At 56.4% G+C, this 16,251-nt stretch overlaps 1 protein-coding gene across 1 annotated transcript in view; it reads right to left on the bottom strand.

Moving 5' to 3' along the window:
- DTX4 (deltex E3 ubiquitin ligase 4) overlaps positions 1-15,805 on the bottom strand; it is a 36,075-nt gene extending 20,270 nt beyond the window's left edge. The window contains exons 1-3 of the mRNA XM_059404917.1: positions 15,506-15,805; positions 6,622-7,345; positions 86-147 (exon numbers count right to left, since the gene is read on the bottom strand). Of these exons, the coding sequence (XP_059260900.1) occupies positions 86-147; positions 6,622-7,345; positions 15,506-15,716 (997 nt within the window). The 5' untranslated portion in view covers positions 15,717-15,805. The remainder of the gene's footprint in view (positions 1-85; positions 148-6,621; positions 7,346-15,505) is intronic.
- Between the last annotated feature and the right edge of the window lie 446 nt (positions 15,806-16,251).

A 16,251-nucleotide genomic window follows, 5' to 3' on the forward strand; every position in this document is an offset into this window, starting at 1 on the left:
TTCTTTCTCTTTTATAAATGCCCTCTACCGACATTCCTGCTTCCTCTTTCTGCCCTGAGCAAGGGCAGCCCAGGGTCTCTCTTACCTGCCAAGGCAGGGTTCACAGGACTGGTCCCATTTAGGTTTTTCACCGGGACGGTAGGGACCCTGTGGGAGACAAGAGTGGGTACATTATGGTCTTGACAAGCGGGACAAAATGGGTCGGTGTTCGAACCCCCAAAATTCGCCCACTGAGGGGGGTTCCTCTTTTATACTGAAACTACGTATCCCTATTCAAGGCAGAGTCCGTTCTTAGTACCACAAACAGAAGGGTTACCTTTATTTATTTATTTTTTAAAGATTCTATTGATTTATTTGTGGGGGAGAGGGGTAGAGGGAGAGGGAGACAGAGAATCTCAAGCAGACTCCCTGTGAAGTGTGGAGTCCGACGTGGGACTCGATCCCAGGACCCTGAGATCATGACCTGAGCCGAAATCAAGAATCAGATGCTCATCCGACTGAGCCAGGCATCACCAGAAGTGTTACCTCTAAAATCTGAGACCATCTCAGGGCGCCTGGGTGGCTCAGTGGGTTAAAGCCTCTGCCTTTGGCTCCAGTCATGAGCCCAGGGTCCTGGGATAGAGCCCTGCCTTGGGCTTTCTGCTCAGCAGGGAGCCTGCTTCCTCCTCTCTCTCTGCCTGCTTCTCTGCCTACCTGTGATCTCTATCTGTCAAATAAATAAATCAAATCTTTAAAAAATTTAAAAAAAAAATAAAATCTAAGACCGTCTCATTTAATACTGTGGCTCACTCCTCCCTTCCCACCTCAATCCCTCTTACCTTGCTCTATTTTTTTTTTTCGCGGAACTTCTACGATTCTTTTAAAAATAAGTTGTTGTCTTACTACCTCCCCTTCCAGAATCAAAGCTCTGTGAGGGCAAATATCTTTGTTCCATTCAGAGCCTGACACTAGCAGGCATTCAGCGAGTATTGGTTGACCGAATGATAAATAAAGCAGCAAGTTCAAACCTGGGCGCACATTAGAGTCACCTAAGAAGCTGTTAAAAAGACAGAGCCCTGGGCCTGCATCAGAACTCCCACCGGTGGGGCCCAGGAACCTGCATTCCCACTAGCTTTGGCTAACAGGATGCAGCCCAACACTGGGAAACCACTGCTCCAACAGCTGTCACCCCTCCTTTTCCCTGAGAAATCTAAATATCAAGCAAAGCCTCCTCCTCTTTCTGTCCTTCTCCCCAGAAACCAGAGCCAGGCTGAGAGGAGTCCGCACAGCTGCCTGGGAAAGGCGAGGCCTCCCACGATGCCGAAGAGAGAAATACGGGACACGGGGGGCCGGGTATTGCACCATCCCACCCCCTCTCCTCCCCTGCCCCCCCACCGCCACCCAGGCTTCTACAGCTGGGCTCGGAGAGGAAAGTGGGCTGGGACACGCCTGGCCTGGGTCACAGAGGACTCCAGGAGCCAGCGGTTCTGCTGTGGGGGCAGGGTTGTGCTGGGAAAACAGGAGGGGGGAGCCATGCTCCCTTGTGTCTTTATATTGTTTATTATTTGTTTGTTTGCCCATTCATAGTGAGCCCTACTTCATGTGGGACGTTCGGCTGGAGCCTCGGGATGCAGCCGTGAGCAAGGCAGCCCGTGGCCCTTCACCCTTGGGTTGTCATGGCGGGCAGGCACACAGCCCACCTGGTACCTGTCACAGTCATAACGGCTCACTGTGTATAAATCCATCCAAGACTTCCGACAACCTACGCAAGAGGTGCTATGATCATCGGCCTCATTTTATTACGCAAGGAGGCTGAGGCACAGAGAGGTTAAGCGAGCTTGGTGGACGCCACACGGCTGTGTATCACATCCAGGAAGTCTGGCTCCAGAGCCCCCTGTTGGAGCCACTCACCCTGCTGTGTCTTGGGTCTGTGCGAACCCCCCAGTGCAGACAGAGAACATGGGAGCGCAGAGAGCGTAGGGAATAAACCCACGACGAAGACAGAGGAGTGGGCACGGGGCTGAGCAGAGGGTCTGTCTGTCCCCCACATGCCTGCAGAGATGGGTGCTTCCCTGGCTGAGTCTTCCAGGGGCCCCTTCCTGGGCCCGTGACATGTGTGCTTGGGCTGTGAGAACGAAGTGAAAGAACAGATGTGGGATTGTTTGTGTCTCAACGGGCTACTCTTCCCCCAGGATAAAACAAACCCACATGGGGGGAGGGGAAGGCTGAATTCAACACAAAGGAAAGTCAGCCAGGAAAAGAGGCCCGGCCTTGCTTTTGGACTCCGTGACCTGCCCCACAGGGCCAGGCATGGTAAGGTGGACAGGAGTCAGGAGAACCAGGTTCGAGGCCAACCCTGCCAGTAACTCCTCATGAACCCCCTCAGTTTTTTCTGAGCCTTGATCACCTTACCCGTGACCCTGTGAGGGTCTGGAGTTAGCAGATGCTGGGGGGGGGGGGGTTGCAGTGGCAGGGGAGACTTGAGGATTCCCTGCCTCAGTGCTTAAGAGCAAGGCAGCTGCCTAAGCCCTGGGTCCCCCACCTGGGCAGACTGGCATTCCCTGGGCAGGCCTGGAGACCTGGAGGGAAGGGCCCTAGGCCTGTGCCCATTCCCCAGCTCCCCACCGGGGGGCAGCGCTCCCCGTCCAGCCCCGCACCTGCCTTCCCCCCTACCAGCTCCAAGGCCCCCCTCTTCAGCTGATAAGTAGCTGTGATCTGGGTGACAAAAGCCACCTTTGTTCCCACAAACTGGACTGGCAGGTTTCCACACCCACTCTGGTTAACCAGGAAGGAGTCCAATCCCCAGAGTACACACCCTGGGCAGCCCAAGGACCCAGGGAGGGGGCCAGGCCTGACGAGAGGGAAGGTCCACCTGAGGACCCCGGACTCCGGGCAGTACGGTGTCCCTGCCATTCCGGGAAAGGAACAATGTGTCCGCTGGCTCTGGATGGTGGAAGCCAACGGGAGGAGGCGGGTATCTGCTTACGGAATGCAGAAGGGAACCGTGGAAGGGCCCTGAGCAGAGGTTAGGAAACCTGCGTTCTCGTCCAGCTCGGCACAGTGGCTTTGGGCCTTTGGGAGAGTCACACAACCTCTTTGCACTTCTCCAACCACATCCGAGTCACCACACCCCAAAACGGGGCACCCTACTTCTCCATCCACGGGGTCTCTGTGAGGATCCAGGTCAAATACTCTGTAAACAGGCAAGCCCTGTACAAATTGGGTGGTTATTTACATCTTGGTTTCCCAACCGTAAGAAGAAGCTGGGCTCCATAAAGCCTTTTCCTGCCGAAATCCTCCAGTCTTCTGAGATTCTGGAGGACATGGAGGGTACAGTGTAAAGTTGAGAGGTGGGCAATGCTTCGGATCCTTGAGTTGACCACAGCTGATAAGACCCTCCCCCACGGTGGTGACTGGTTAAAATGGAAACCATGGAGGTGGACCATGTCCTCCCCACCAGTCACACCCTGCTGGGGCCCCTGCTGTCTATGCCTGAGCCCTCCTTCCAGAAATCAGCGACCCAGCAACAGGCGTGCATCTCACACCCTTCAGGCAACTCCGCTCATCCAGTGCTGTCTGGCTTAACCATCCAAAGACACCCTCCCCCATTTTGCTAGGCTGTTCTCAGTTTCCATTTCTGTCTCTCAAGCACAAAACTAAGAAAAGGGAAGAGCTGGCAAGGTGGCCGAAGGAGGGGGCTGATGGCAGGAGAAAAGCTCTGCAGATACCATGGTGAGAAGTGCTGTTTTGGGGGCGGGGAGGGGGGGAGGTTGTGAGTTGTGAGCCAACCCAGGAATCCTCAGGCCGGACAATGGTCTTGTCTCTCCAGCAACCAAAGTCTCCGCCGGAGATAGAGAAGCCTCAATTCTGGAGGAGAGGGCCAGAGGGGCGACTCCTGCCCCCCCACGCCGCAGCCCCCCCCCCTTCTCTTTAGAAACCCCCTGCTTGTGTCTCTGAATAATTCACAGGGTCTTTTGTTCCCCGCAAACCCTTCTCTTCAGCCCACCTCTCCCGCCCTCCCTGGTCTTCCTCTTTTCCGTGGGAAAGTTGCTTGAAGAGCTCACGGACAGGGAGAGGAGGGGAAGGGGCCATTCCACGACAGAAGGTCGACGGCAGGGCCGCACAAAGAGAGTAAGCACGCTAATTAAATGGCCGAGAAAGACTGGAGGACAAGATGGTGGTGGGGGGGGTGAGGTGGTGGTAAGAGATAGAAAAAGGAAAGGGCTGGAAGATAGAGGGGCAGGGCGGGGCCTCCCCTCTCGGAACACAGAGCGGAAAGAAAAGCTTGTTTCTATAGCCCTTTTGAAAAGGCTCTGCCCGGACCTCCGCCCCATTCTCTCGCTCCAATTCCACTGGCAGGCAGGGGGAATAAAGCAGAGAGATAAAGAGTCGCCAGTTCCCTGGGTGAGATTTAAAGGGATCTGGGGGTCCTTTGGCTCGGTTAGGGCGTGGGGTTACTTGGTATTTGCCACGGGCTCCAGAAATGAGGTGGGACATTTGGCTCCGCTCAGCTCTGACTTCAACAATGACCTTCGATAGATACGTGTGAACAAGAGCAGCAAACCCGGACCAGACGCTTCCTATGGGCCATGCACTGTGCGCCACCTAGACACTGAGTATTTCATTGAAGCCTTGTGACAGCTCTGAGAAGGGAGGTACTAGTACTCTCCCATTTCGCAGATGAATAAACTGAAGACTGAGGGAGGATAACCTGCGCCAAGTTACAGACCAAAGAACTTGGGCTCCCACCCCGGGCGGTCAGGCTCGGGAGGCTGTGTTTCTCGTCCACTTCAAGACCCTCCCTCTGCCACTCAAATAGTTACCCCGGAGTTCTGTCAGGGGCCCTAAGGATGCTGCTGGCTGACCTGGGGAAGAAAGTGAGCCGTGGTGTGATTTCGGGGCCCATTCCCCTCTCCCAAATACTGTCAGCTCAGAAGTAGTCGTAGGAAAATCCTGTGCGCCTGACCAGCACCTGACCATTCCCGAAAGGCCCTCACATACAACAAGGAGCTGAGCTTTAGCCAAAAGGACAGAGGACAAGGGGACTAAAACCCGGGGCTCCAACCCCCACTCTAAGACACCTGAGCCACGTGACCGTCGTTGGAAAGTTAATTCTGAGCTGGGGGCCCAGGCCTGACTTGGGGCACGGGGCCAGGGGATGAGATAACACCGGCAAGCACCCCTGATAAACTCTCACGGGATGATCTCCCTTCGTGGAGGCTTCCACAGCATCTCCATGAGGTGGGCAAGGGGAGCCCGACCATCCCCATCCCATGCACAGGAAACGAGTTTGCAGAGACGGTGGCTTCGTTCAGGGGCCGGAGTGAGGGCTGGGCCTCTCCTTCTGCAGCTCCTCTCCTCCTCTTTCCTCCCGCTGCTGAACCTCTGTGTGCAGGCAGCCTCTTCTACGCAGTCTGAGGTTTTACACTCTGGTGTTCAACCTCACTGTAAACCCCCATGCCCATCTGGGGCTCAGGGGACACATGCAGGGTGAGGCCCTTCTGGAACAAGGGAGAGCAGGCCGGTGGGAGAGGCCCATCTCACCAGAAACCAGGAGCTGGCAGGCAAAGGCCGTGAGCACCACATGGACCTGGGTGTCTCCCATGTGAAAATCAGGAAGCCCAAGAGGATCACAGAACCCACGACAACACCAGCCTGTCCCAGGAAGTACTAAGGCAATGCACAGAAAGTGCCTGGCACACACAAAAGTACTCGCCAAACATGTACTATTATTTCCAATCTGGAGTGAGCCCTCCAGTTTCTGAGGAAAGGGGCTAACCACATTTGGTGCCTACCATAGGCTGGGCACTGTGGGGTGTGCTTGACAGAGAAGCAGCAGGCAGAGTCAGAACAGGAGGGCTGGGGCACCTGGGTAGCTCAGTGGGTTAAAGCCTCTGCCTTCGGCTCAGGGCATGATCCCAGGGTTCTGGGATCGAGCCCCCCATTGGGCTCTCTGCTCAGCAGGGAGCCTGCTTCCTTCTCTCTCTCTCTGCTTGCCTCTCTGCCTACTTGTGATCTGTCTTTCAAATAAATAAATAAGATCTTTGGGGAAAAAAAAGAAAAGAAAAGAACAGGAGGGCTCTGTCAGACTTCCCAAAGCTTGAATCCTGGTCTCAGCTAATGAACGCTCTGTGCCTTTGAGCAAGGGAACCTCTGGTTTCTTCATGGGTGAAATGGATCAAAATGCCTACTTCAAAGATTCGATGTAAGGATTAAATGAGGTGATAGAGCCCCCAGACCAGATTCTGGTGAGAGCTCATTTAGTATTGCCTGTTAGGGTGTGGTGCGCCTACCCTTGCGCTCTCAGCAGCCGGCCTAACACCGGGATTATCACCAGCCTTTGCAGAGGAGGAAGTCAGGACTCTGGGATGTTAGGGATCTGTCCTGAATCCCAGAGCTATGCCAAGTCTCAATCAGAAGCCAGATATGATGGCCCCAGAGGACTGCAGAGAGACCCCAGACGGATCCCACCTTCAGCCACCACACGGCTCCGCCCTCCTCCCGCAAAGGCAACCCAGAGGGTCAGGACAAGATCACAGAGAGCTTAAGTCTTGGCAGCCCCTCTCTCACCTCTGGCCTGGGTCAGCCGGGTGGATGCCCCTTTATGAGTAAATGGCGGGAGACAGTCCTGGGAGTACCTACCCAGAGGCGATCAGCACCCGGGACTGGGCAATGGCCAATCGCTGCAGGTTGGTCCGATTTAAGGTCGCCAGGGCCACCCTTCCGGTCTTGCCGTTGGCTCCGGGGGGACTGGCTGGAGAACCCACGGTCACCCCTGCGGGCGTGTTGGAGGCCTGTCGCCGGATCACCTGCGATGGGACAGTCTTCGTCGGGCCTCGGACGGTGCCCGTGCTGTCCAGTGGCTTGGCCCCAGGGCCTGGTGGGGGGGGCAGCTTGACGGCTCCAGATGGGGGCATGTTCTTGCGGGCGGCTGGGGGCTGCAGCGGACCGGCGCCCCCGTTGGCCACGGCGGCCTTGACGCTCATCACCAGGACGCACTGCGGGCAGGAGCAGGGAGGGGCCGCAGGCGAGGCAGCCGACGCGGGGCTGGCCGGCCAGGACTGGGCCTTCGGCAAGGTGCCGGTGACCATCGGGTAGATGAGATCCAGGCGCCGGCGGACGCGGCGTTGGCGCTGGGTCTGCCGGTTGATCTGGCCCATGGTGCTGAAGTCAATGACGTAGCTAAAGCCGATGGAAGTGAGGTCGATCCAGGGGTGCTGCTTCTCATAGGCGTGCTGGATGGTGATGCCCACTTCCATGTCGTAGGGCGTCCAAGAACCGTTGTCATTCTCCCATTCCCACACCACGCCCTTGCCGGGGGCCGAGGACGGGTCGTAGTAGTTGCGGCGAACCGGGCGGAGCGTCCCTGCCAGAGTGAGATGGAGGACAGGGTCAGGGTCAGCCAGGACTGAAACCGGATTGTGTTACGTTCAGAGGCAAAGAGGAATCGAATCGGTCCTGTTGCGGGGCCAGGCCCTAGGCTGCCCGCTGGGGTAGCAGCTTTGAGTGAGATACCTTCCTGCACAAGGAGTGTGTCCTTGCAGGGGTGGGAGCATCTTGGTGACAAGGTGAAGGGTGTGGGGCCCAGCGGGATACCTGAAAGAGCCCCTGCCCATTTGCAGTTCTGAGACCTTGGGTCTGCAGCCAGACTGATTCACTTCCGAGCGTATGAGTGTATGTAGAACTCCCCAACCTCCTCCCCTGAGAAACAATGAGTCCTTCGCAGAATTTTTGTGAAAATTAAATGTGACCCACTTAATTCGTTCAAGGAATATATATTTGCCAGGTTCTAGATCTCTCCTGCACCTGCACTGAGGCACTGAAAGCCCTTGACACATAGTAGGGGCTCATAAATATGGAACCCCTTCTCCCCTAGCCTCTAAATGTCCCTGCCTGATGATGAAGTTTTAGAACCCAGTTGAGGTTCGGTGCTTTGTGTTCAGCCAGCCTCCTGCTCCCTCATCATCGAGGGCTACTACGAAGGGAAAGAACAAAGGGTCACAGAAGCCTGCAGGCCGGAGGAAGAAGACTCTGCCTCCAGGAAGGCTGCCAAGCAGCCCGTGGAGCTAGAGCATGCTCCCTGTCCCTTTAAGGGTGTAGTAAAAACAAAAATAGAAAATCAGGTTACGAGAACTCTCTTACACTTAGGAGCTTTAAATCATATACTTAAATCGTATATTTAATTCAGTAGTGATGAGCGTAATAATTTTCTATTTCTCTAGCATCTTTCTTTCAAAAAGCCCAAACCCTCCTAAAGATAGGATTATTTTCATTTTCAGTCTCACTAAGGGAGGGGGCAAGGAAAGGGGGCCAGCATCCGTGCAGAGCAGGAGTACAGCAGAAATGAACCTGCGGGACTGGAGGGAAACTAAGCCTGTAAGTCTTGCCTCCTCCCCCACCCACCCCACACCTGGATTCAGACTCATGCCCAGTCAGGGCTCATTTCATGGATATCAACATCAAGGCTGAAGATGCCCGGGTCAAGGCAGGGTGAGGCGGCCTGGGAGGACCCCAAGGGTGCTTGAATCTCGCATCTGTGGCTTAGGCTCTAGCCATCAAAGTGGTGGGAAAAGGCTCCCCTAGCCGGCCTCTGACCCACCCCCTCCTCCATCCCAGAGGGAGACACCAAGACTGGGGACAGAATTCCATTCAAGGGGGGAAGAAAAGGAACAATGGCTATTCAGGCCTTTGCCAGGGTCATAACCCGCCCCCAACCCCAACTCCGAGCCCCTTAATGACCCAAAACATCAACATTCAGAGGCCGGAGGGAGAAGCAAAACAATTCCCTATTCAGCACCAGGACTTCTGCTGGGGGAACTGTGGTGGGGGTGGGGGGGTACGGGATGGGAGGGAGAGGAGGAAGAAGGGGGTGGGCAGGAGCTCCCTGGTCTGCCTCCATTTCCTTCCTAAGTAGCCAGCTCACTGGGGAACAAAGAGCACAGGCTTTGGGTCCAACAGCGGAGGCTCTGTCCCTTCCAGCTGTGTGATTAAGCCTCAGTTTCCTCCTTCGCTTGGGCCAGGGTAGCTACTTCAAAGGGTGGATTTGCGGGTTAAAGGAAGGACTGAATATAAGGCACTAAAATAACACCTGCCACAGGGCAAGAGCTCAATAACAGTTGGTTGATTATCATTGTAAGTTATTTTCTATTATATGTCTATGCCGATGGAGACAGCATAGGGAAAGTTGAGTTCAGAGGATGTGGGGTGTGTGTTTGTGTGAGTGAAAGAGAGAGATTATAGGTAACTCCTTATACAATCTTTATTATTTAGGAAACTCCTAACTCATCCCATATGATCTTCATGGCAATCCTAAGAAACACCTTTTAGAAATGAGGAGATTACGTTTAGAGAGCTTAAATGACCCTGTTTTATATTCTTTCCAGGGTGGCAGGGGCAATGCACTTGTCCAGTGCTCCCCAGTGTACCCAAGAGGCAATTTTTAACAGTGGGACCAACCTCAGAGATGCTGGAGAGCTGCCACAGAACTTCTGGAAGCTAGCTGTGGCTCCCCCAGGTTTAGCTCCCCCATGCTTGCCTTTTCCTCTACTCCTCTCATCCTCCTGAGTTCCCTTACCTACTATTTCCCAGCTCCCCCCCCCCCACTTGAGACACCCTCCTTTGCCATTTTTACCTAATGAAGTTACCCTCATTCGGGTCCTATGCCATTTGCCAACAGTTTCCTGAAATGTTCTCCCAGTCCAGGCCCCCTGCCTCCCGGGAGGTCTGGGGTACTTATCTGTGGATTCCTGCCCCTGTGCTGTGTGTGCCTGTGCCGGCCTCGGCATTCTTCGTAAGGGGGTCCTTAAGCAAAGGCAGAGACACCACCATCCAGCCCTAAGCTCTAGCACCTAGGGCGCTGCCTGGCTCTCAGAAGGACTCAGTTAACGTGCTATGATTGACGGAAGACTTCTGGCTACTTGGGCATTTAATCATTTATCCCATGCTGCTACTCAACCCACCGGCTGCTCTGCGGATTCTGGCCCTACTCAAATAGCTTACAATCTAAAACTAGACAAGTGTGCGCATCACTATTTATGAAGCAGAATGTGCAAAGAAGAAGGGTGCCCACAAAAGGCCCGGGGGCTGAGAGAATTCACCCACATCCCTTTCGTGCTAAAACCCCTTTCCACGACCTCCCCTTAGGTCACAGGATCTGACCCTCCCAGCCCCCAATGTCTGCGGGCCACCTCATGCCCCGGGACCTGTGCCCACGTTGGAGCAACAGTGACCTCTTCTCCACTCCCCCAACCCCCCTGCTTCTCCTCTGGGGCCTTTCCACAAGGCTGGTTCCTTTCCCAAACCCTCTGTCATCTTTTTTGTGCTCATCCTTCAGAGTTTGCTCATTTCCTCAAGGAAACTTCTCCGGGCTGCCCTCACCAGGTCAGATTCCCACTCTTATTTATTTATTTATTTTATTTACAGCATTTATCCTGATGTGCAGTCACACGTTTCTTGGTGGAATTAATTTGGTGAATGTCAGTCTTTCTTCACTGAACCCCCAGTCCTGCAGGGTGGGTATCAGGTGTCTGCTCATGGCTGTCTCCCTGGTGCCTGACATGTCCCAGGAGCTCCATAAATACTGACTGAATAAATGAAAGAATGACGGGTCGGAGAACATTTCAAAGAAATGGATGACAAGGACCGCAAGGCTTGCACGAGAAGGAGAATTTCAACAGGCGAAAATGGCATCTCACTAGAAGGGGCTTTGTGACTACTTGGGGGAGGGGGTGTCAGAGAACCCTAAGGGAATACATAAAGATAAAAAGACATCTGTTTGTCAGGAGTCAGGGGGGAATAGAAGGCAGAGAAACCTGGAAAGATGTGTTACAGTCAAAGCAGAGACAGTCTGGAGGGCCAGGCAGGGATGCTGGGTTTTATCTGTAGGCACTGAGGGGCCAGTGATGTCTGTGACACAGAAGTGACGGGACCAGAGCTGCTCTGGTCATGAATTCCACGTGAGAGGTAATGAGGGTCCTGGCAGTGAACATGAAAAGGAAGTGACAGACTGGAGGGACCCTAGGGAGAAGAAGTGGGTAGGACTTGACCTTGAGTAGCTGAATGCTTTCGGTGACAGATTCCAGGATCACCTGCTTCCGAATCTCCTGGGGTGCCGATTAGCAACACCTTCTAGAGTTCCCACCGGCCACTACGAGGAATCACTGGCCTCTCTGGGGCCTGGGAATCTGCATGGGAACAGCCACCCCGGATTTTCATCACGCACAAGAATTTCAGCAGCTGGGCCACAAGGTCCATGCGCCTCGCTCGGCACACTGGGCACCTAAACAAGGCTCTGAACAAGAGTCAAAGAATCCTGAGGTCTTGACAATGGGCAGGTGATAAAACGGTGGCACCATCTGCAGGCAGAAGGGTGTCAAGGGTCAAGGGGAAGAGCTGGATTTTGGAGGGAAAGGTGCTGAGTTCATTCAGCCCCAGCGGGTTAGAGACAGAGGCAGACCTCAGAACCAAAGCTGTGGGACAGAAGAATGTCACTGTGGGGTTTCCATTCTCTATTGTCAGAGACCTCCGTAATCTGGAATGGGTGAGTCCTGGCCTCTTCTAAACGCAGGACCATGAACCAGATGATCTGAGGAATCCACTTAGTCCTTGGGTGCAGTGACCCAAAGAAAAAGCCTCTAATGGGATAGAAATAATGAATGGTCATAAACTAGGCAAGGAGAAAGAGAAAGAAACTCCGTTTTTCCTGGCAACTCAGACACCTGCATTCCAAAGCACCTGAGTTGTTTTGGCTCCTGGGAATTGCGGGAGACACCTTCCAGGCATGACCCTGTCTCAAGGGCACTTTACATCTGTGCATCCCTGTGCCAGAGAATTCTGGGCCCCTCCAACCCCACTGGAATGTCCCACTCAGCCCCACTGGAATGTCCCACGAGGGCAAAGCCCCAGATGTCCCACTCCTGGGCTATCCCACGTGTCTGCACGAAGTGGGCGTCCCAGAACTGTTCACCGATGACGGAGGAGAGCGTGGGACACTTGATTTGGCATCTCAGCTCTGCCTTTGACTAGCTGTGCAACGGGGAATGACATACTCTCTTCCAAGTTGTTTCCCTGCCTGTAAAATGGGGATGGTAGGTCCGTCCTAAGATCGCTGTGAGGACTAAACGACAATGCGTGCGATGGGCCTGCGGCCTCCCCCACAGTGTCACAGCCACGTGGCCCTCATGACACTCGCGTCCTCTCCGGTGCTCACACAGGGCAGAGGGTCTTGTGGGGACCTAAACATCAGCTTCTGTCAAAACCACTCATCTCTCTCCATCTGACCTTTCTCACCATATTAAAGACCCAGAAGAGGCAAAATTTGCAGAGAAAACCTGGAGCTAGAAAGGACCCTGCCTCGCACCAGGTCACTTCTGAGCAGCGTCCTAACTGGTGCAGAGGCCAAACGCAGTCCCCTGGCATGATGACAGGACAGGGCCCAGAGGATTCTTAAGGCTGCGCTTCATTCCACAGAGAAACACGAGGCCTGAGCAGCTATATGACTTGTCCAAGGTCACACAGGAAGCCAATGAGTCTGCCCACTCCCAGCCTGGGGCTCCCCACGTCCTGGGGCTGGAGCCCTGCAGGTGGTGACCGTCAGAGGTACTGACGATACAGGGGGCAACGGATGCTGAAGGACACTGTCCTGTGACAGAAAAGGCGAGTCTGGTCAAGATAAATGACCACAGATGGACAGGACCCAACCAAGGCTCTGGGAGCAGCCAAGACCATGCCCTCCACCGTCCACCTTCTCCCTTCCTCCAGATTCCTTAGCCCAAAACACTCGCGGAGACCAGCACCGAGTGCAAATAACCTCAAACCCAGACACGGTGAGGGGAGGAAGGGCCCAGAGCAAACAAAGGCAGCAGAGGGTATCTGTGACCTCCCAGCCATCTCCCTGGAGACAGGGTGGGCATGGCTGGAGCCCGGGGAGCCCAGAGTCTGAGGCCTCCCTCCCAGCAGGGCAGGCAACTTCTGAAGAAACAGGGCTCCCGTGTCAGGAAATGTCCCCACATAGAGGAGGCAACAAAAAGAGAGAAGACTCGCCTCTAGGCAGGGGACTTCCAGCTCTCCTTTGTTTATGGGGATGTTTCTGGTTCCCAGCTTCAAACTGTGGCTTGGGGATGGCGGGTAATTTAATTAAACATTGCTAGGGCTTGGCTGAGGTTGCCTGGGCGCCGGCAGGATAAAGTTCCTACCCTGTCGTGGCCTCATCAATGAGCTATATTGAGAGGAGCTCTGCGTCTGCTGGCAGAGAAGGGAGAGGAGGGGGCTCCGAGCCCAGAAACCCAGAGATTCTATTCTGCTTTGACAAGCTCCTTGACAGCCCGGCATTCCTGGGAATTCAGCCCAGCGCCTCCGGCACCCAGCACAGGGCCTGGCACTCGGAGCGAGGCGCTCAGTACCCGCTCACCCACCGACCACTAGAATGAGCGCATGGAATCCAAAGCAGTCTGAGTCCTGCGCCTCTAAGACGGACTCGAATATAAAACAGGCCCCGCGGCCGTCTTTAAAATGATGCAGGGCTAGCTCTCTGCCTCCGGCCTCCAGTCTGAGGGGACTCATGGCTGTGGTCAGCCTGTCCCCAGGGAAGGGTAGTCAGACCTGGGGGAAAGGGGGGAGATAATGCTTCAGTCCCTCAACCCCATGTTCTCTGTGCCTTCACTTCTGTCAAAAGGTCGTCTTTCTTCCCCATCTTAGACACCCCAAAACAATGATTAAACTTCACTCCCTCCCAAATGTGGGACAGGGGCTGGGACCTTTATGTCACCAGGGTGTTTCTCCATATGCTAAAGAGATTCAGGCTGAAACAGAAAAGCGAACACCTTCCGGCCTGCTTATTCCGGAGCAGGACCGGAATGCCCTGTCAGCAGGTGTCTTAACTGCGAGTCCTCCTTGGTCCCTCCTCCGGGGCTCGGCAAACCATCACCACCCCTCACCCCCAATCCGCCGCCTCCAACCTCACCTCCACAACCTTTACCCCAATTGCCCAATTACATCCTCCCCCTCCCCCTGCACCACACTTAATCCTCTTTCTCAATCTCCCTACATTCCTCCGCATTCCCCCCTCCCCCCAGGCGCTCTCAGCCCCACCTCCCTCCGTTTCTCAGCAGGGTTTAAGCCCCTCCAGATGCTAAGACTTCTGGCATCCTTTCCCTCCAGAAAGCTTTACTCAGCTGCCCGGTATCTGCAAAGTCCCTGGCAAAAAGGCTATTGGTAGTTACGATTAAAGATGGGGACATGAGGGTGGAAAGACGCCTCTTTCCCATGACAATTCTAATTAGCACACAGGATGTGGGGGCTTTCCAAGGCGGCTGGGATGCCCGGCTCAGGCAGCTGTTCTCTGATCCTCTGGGACTCCCCGGGTCATCCTGCTTAGCCCTTCCCCAGCACACCTGCTTCTGCAGGCTCCGGGGTCACACTCTTGGGAAAGCCCAGCCAGAATTCCAGAAACAGTCTCCCACCCTCGTAAAGAGAATCCTAGAAAGGCAGACTTGTCCCAGGTCCTCTGAAGCCTGGCCACCCTGAGCTGAGCGAAGACCAGCTGCTCGGTCCTGCCAGGGACCCATCCCCCTGACCTCCTCCCTGCAAGGCTTTCCGCTTTGCTCTGACCTGGAAAGGCTGGTCAGTAAGCAAGTGGGATTGTGGCGGCCACAGTGGCAACTGGATTCACATGAAAAGATAGGGGTTTGGTGCTCTGGGAGACCAGAGTGTCCCTCAGAGGGGGCAGTTTCAGGAGGAAGCTTGGGTACCCTTCCTCCTTAGGAATCCACCACCTCCTCCTCCTACACGGACAAAGGGAGCGGCTTCCCTGCCAGGCATTCCGGAGCCGCGTCCCTCCCCCTCCTCTCCCCATCTGCTCAGGCCTGTTGCTTCAGCACTTGCAGTGCAGAGGCGGCACCGGCCAATGCCACCGCATCCAGGGCCTTCCATGTCCCGGAATCCCCCAGCTCCCGGTGCCCCTCCCAGGGCGACCACCCTTCCCATGCTAGGGCACCGCCAACGCCTCCGGGGAACCCCTTCTTCCCTTCCGCGGGTCCCACCCCCGGGAGCCAGCTGTGGGAAGGCATCCCACACAGAAGGGGCAGAGGCAGTCAGGTGGGTGACGAGGGGGACGTGTGTCAGTCCCAAGGGTGCCTGAGGCAAAGCAGGGTCAGCCAAGGTGTGAGGATGAGAGCAGGAAGCCTTTCCCAGCGGCTGGGATGGCTTGCGGGCTGGGCCGGCCCTCGAATTTCTACACGGGAGAAGTTGGGGCCAGCGAGCGCTTAAAAGGGGGCGCGGAAAGGGGTCACTTAGGGGCTCGCTTGAGGCTCCCTCTGCATAACGAGAACCCTGATAGTACTTGCAGGGACATTTATTGCAGGGGGATTGTAAGAGGATGGTGGGGAGTAAAGCGCCCCCTCCACAACCACCTCCCGGTGACACACTGCGCGGAGTTGAGGACTGGGTGGGTCCCGGGGGGCTCTCGAGGCAGGAGATCCCAGGGCAGGGAGGGGAGGTGGGCGCGGGTGGGGCAGGGGCGCCGGCTCACCCGTGTCCTGGCGGAACTGGTTCATGGACTGCAGGTCGATGATGTAGGGCGCGAGACGGCTGTCCACCTGGCCCAGCACCACGCTGCCCCCCGCGCGGGGCCCGGCGCGGACCACCGCCTCGATGTGGTGGCTCACGGCCGGGCTGTAGGGACGCCAGCGGCCGTGCTCGTTCAGCCATTCCCAGACCACCACGGCCGAGGCCAGGAGCATGGCGAGCCCCGGGCTGCGGCGGCGGCGGCGCTGCTCTGCCTGCCTCCCGGGCCCCGCGCGCGGGTCCTCCTCCGCTTCCTCCTGCGCCGCCGCCCGCGGGCCTCGGCCGCGCCCCCAGCGCCGCGCCCCGCCGCCCCGGGCAGCCTCAGCTCCGGCCCATGGGCCGCTCCCCAGCCGCGCATCCACCGGGGCCCGGACACCCGGGCCGCCCGGCTCCGACCGCGCGCCGCCGCCGCCGCCGGGGTCCGCCGCTGCCGCCGCTGCTCCGTGGGGTCCAGCGGCTTCATGCAAATGCCCGGCTTTCCGCAGACGGACCCCCGCCTTGCAAAGCCCGGGCGGGCGCGCGGCCGGAGCTGGGCTGCCGGGGAGGCGAGCCCCGAGCCCTCGCACCAGTTGCGCCTCCGGCTCTGCAGACGCCGGGGTGGGATCTCGCCGCGCGCTCGCGCTCGGAAAGGCACGCCGGGCTCCCCTCCCCGCCCGCCCCCCCTGCCCACCCTCTGGCCGTGCGGACGCTGTCGCCGTCTCGCCGAGAGCT

The sequence above is a fragment of the Mustela nigripes genome, chromosome 1 (genome assembly GCF_022355385.1).
Source record: "Mustela nigripes isolate SB6536 chromosome 1, MUSNIG.SB6536, whole genome shotgun sequence".
NCBI lineage: Eukaryota > Metazoa > Chordata > Mammalia > Carnivora > Mustelidae > Mustela > Mustela nigripes.